At 50.0% G+C, this 3,373-nt stretch overlaps 1 protein-coding gene across 1 annotated transcript in view; it reads right to left on the bottom strand.

Annotated features, from left to right (window-relative positions):
* The window catches only part of ROPN1L (rhophilin associated tail protein 1-like), a 25,727-nt gene that overhangs the window by 2,489 nt on the left and 19,865 nt on the right, over window positions 1-3,373 (bottom strand). The window contains exon 3 of the mRNA XM_008563245.1: window positions 1,318-1,493. Within this exon, the coding sequence (XP_008561467.1) occupies window positions 1,318-1,493 (176 nt within the window). The remainder of the gene's footprint in view (window positions 1-1,317; window positions 1,494-3,373) is intronic.

The following is a 3,373-nucleotide window of genomic DNA, read 5'->3' as shown; positions in this document are numbered from 1 at the left end:
TGAGCATCACTGCCACCAGCCTCAGAGGGACCCACCAAGGGCACCTTCATGATCGAGCCTGAGGTCAGCTCCCTCCTCTGCAGTACCACAGCCCCAGACCCCTCCCTCAGAGGGTATCACCCTCTGGGTTGCCACAGCTGCCTCTCAGAACACTCCACTGCTGCCCAGGCTGCTTTTCCTCTATGTCCCCACAGGCAGGACAGGACCAGGCACATACCTGGCACCTGGTACTGTTTAAAGAATGAACGAGTGAAGCACTTCTGCAGGACAGAGGAGCCCCGTTCCTTCTAACTCTGAGTCTAGTCTTTAAAGGGAGGATTCATTAATCTTTTAAAAAAACATTATGGGTAATCAGAACACTGGACAATACATTCAAATATCAGCATGAAGTCACGCTCCAAAGTGGAACCAGTCTTAAATCACCTGCAGCCTGGGGCAAAAGGGCAAGAATTGTCCCCTTAGTATAAATGACATGGGGAAAGAAAGGAGTGATGGCCCTTTTGAGGAAGACTAAAAAGAGGGATTGGGTCTGCATTTAGCCAGAAGAAAATGGGAACTCCCAAAAGGAATGTCCCCACCCTTCCAGGCCAGGAGAATCATCTGAGCATCTTGCAGGTCAAAAGAGCACAGACATGGCAACACAGTCACAGGGGTTGGTGCCTGAGGCCACTTACTGGGGAAAGAAGACTCTAGCTCAAGGGTAAGTCTGAGAAATAATCAAAAGCATCCAAGGAGCTTCACCCTCCACCTCCAGAGTAAACACGATATAAAAATGCAGTGTGTCACATGTCATGTAATAAGTTCATCAAATCCAGAACTGTGTGAGTGAGGTCAACAGCATCTTCAAATGTCTGCAGGTAACACTGCGCCTGTGATACCGCAGTCAGGCTGTCTCCAGCAATAATCAATTTCCATGTTTCATCATGGAGAATGAATTCTCACTTTTGAACATGCTACAATGTAAAACCATCTGACATGTTATATACGTAAGAATCAAGATAAGTTTAGGACAAACTTTTCTTCATGACAGGATACATTTTCTCCTTCTGAAGCCTAAAGAAACCTGAACCAAAGTTCCCCATGGGTCTGAACCACACGTGAAGAGAGGCTGCATTCAGGGGTGTCGCTTTCTTTTGCTGATGGTCTTAGCTACAGAGCTGCACTTAGACACATCTTGGAACACAGCTGTGTGTCTTTACCTTCTGTCAAAGTCCAGATTAGTTGGAACGAAGTTACCTCAGAAGAGAGAGAAGCGAGAGAAAGGAAATTCTCCAATGGTCAACATACCTGAATCCCACACAGTGCTTATCTACTTACACGTTTTCTTTTAAGGTAGCAAGATAGGACTCCGTCTCCGCGGGAGGAATGTCCGAGTCTAATCCAGCCAAGTATTCGTAGACGTAGGAAAAAGTCTCAAATGGGATATGGGCAGGCCCGCCCTCCGGATCCGTGGTGAGGATCTCGCAAAGGTGCTTCATGGCGGTGTTTATCGACTAGAAACAGCACAGGCCAGGTGTGGGGGGGGAACAATTACTCCTGGGGTCACCCAGCTTTACACTCGATCTTAGCCAAAATGCTGAGATGCGATGGTCACTAAACTTTAAAGAAGACCCCAGCAGAATAAACACTCGAGCGTATTTTACAGAAATTCCCCAAAAAGTATGTTTTTCATCTAAATTAAGAACTAGGGGTGAATGTATAATTGCCATAATGAAAAATAAAAAGGTTTTGATCAGGATGCAACTGGCCAGAGATAATGTAATTCACAGATTTTATTTATATTAAGATGGGAATGAGTGTCACAGACAAGAGGAAGCATTCGTCTTTAAAGACCAACTTCCTAAGCCAATGCAGAACGATGCAGCCCCTTGAGACCCAGAGACACACCCAGGGATGTGCCCAGGGACTGGGCAAACTCTGCCACCAACCAGAGGTGCCACCTTTGGAGGGCAGGGCCGGCGGGCTGGACCACCTGTGTGCCCACCAATGCGCCTGACCATCCAGGCACGTCCTTGTTCACGCAGAAAGCTCTGAGCCTTATCTTGGTTCCAGGAAAGCCCCAGGCCTTTCTCCTGTGAGGACTGTCCTCCCTCCCACTACTGGTAGCCGCACACTGGCTGGCACCCACCCCCCACTTTCTCTACCTTCATTCCACCCTCCTCCCTGCAGCAGAAGCTTCCAGAGCACCCTGCCCTCCCTCCTTCAAGCCCCATGGCAGGGGTAGCATATGGGCCATGGTCTTCCTCATGAGCCCACTGTGTGCATGGCACCCGTTCCATGGCCTCCCACCTCCAACTTGCCCCATTTATCCCTATTGGAAAAAGATGAATTTTTTTTTAAAAGGAGGAAAAAACCCTGTAAAAACAGATTACTGTCTTTAAAAAAAACAGAATACATAACTCAAGTCTCCTTGTCTTCTTTCCAGACATCACGACCTGCAGTCTAAAGACTGGGTGCACTGGAGGACAGGCATTCTAATCCCACAGGTGGCCTACGGGACCCATGCCTCAACCCCCAGCCCGAGTCCTTTCTCTGGAGCTGTCCTTGCCAGAGTGACTCTCGTATCTGCCTGGGCTGTCTTGCTACTCAGGGACGGATGCGGGCAGACTCACGAGGGGGTTAGATGTAATACCCCAGGCCAGCAGCACACAGAAGCACTCACTTCTTTATTCCTCCATCTTCTCCACCTGCCTACTACAGACAAGGAGGCAGCGACGAACAGCCACCTACCACCACCTGCTCTCATGGAGCGTGCAAGCCAGTTGGGAGAGCCAAGCAACAACCTGGATTCCAGGGCAGGAGGTGCTGGGCTGGAGGTGACATTTTTAATTGGGTGCTCGGAGAAGGTCTAACTGAGCAGGTAACAGGTAAGCAAAGCCTCAGAGGGGAAGGAACCAGCCAAGCGGGCTGCTGGGAGAGTCCCAGGGGCACATCTGTGCGCTCTAGAAATAGCCAGGAGCTCAGTGCAGATGGAGGAGGTGAGGGAGGGGTAGGGAAGTGAGAGATGAGGTCTGTGGGGTGGGGTGGGGGCTGGTCACGGGGTCCTTACAGCGAAGGAGGACTCGGGTTTTCACTGTGTACTATAGGAAGGTGCTGGAGGGTTTTAAACAAAGATGAGCACTGTGGAAGGTTTCTAAGGAGTCCCACTAGCTGATGTGTGAAGAAGGGCCCGATGAGGAGGCTCCCGGAATAATCCAGCCAGAGACCAGAGGCTGAGCTGGGTCGGATTTGGGGCCTATTTGGAGGTGGGCTCAGCAGGAACCGCTGATGGTTGGATGCGGGATGAGAGACAAAAGAGTAGAAAGGGAGTCCAAAGTTTGGGGCCTGAACAGCTGGAAGGATGGGCTTGCTATTTTCTGGGATGAAGAAGACT

The sequence above is a fragment of the Galeopterus variegatus genome, unplaced genomic scaffold (assembly GCF_000696425.1).
Source record: "Galeopterus variegatus unplaced genomic scaffold, G_variegatus-3.0.2 Scaffold12980, whole genome shotgun sequence".
Classification (NCBI taxonomy): Eukaryota; Metazoa; Chordata; class Mammalia; order Dermoptera; family Cynocephalidae; genus Galeopterus; species Galeopterus variegatus.
This window is presented reverse-complemented; position numbering and strand designations above follow the sequence as displayed.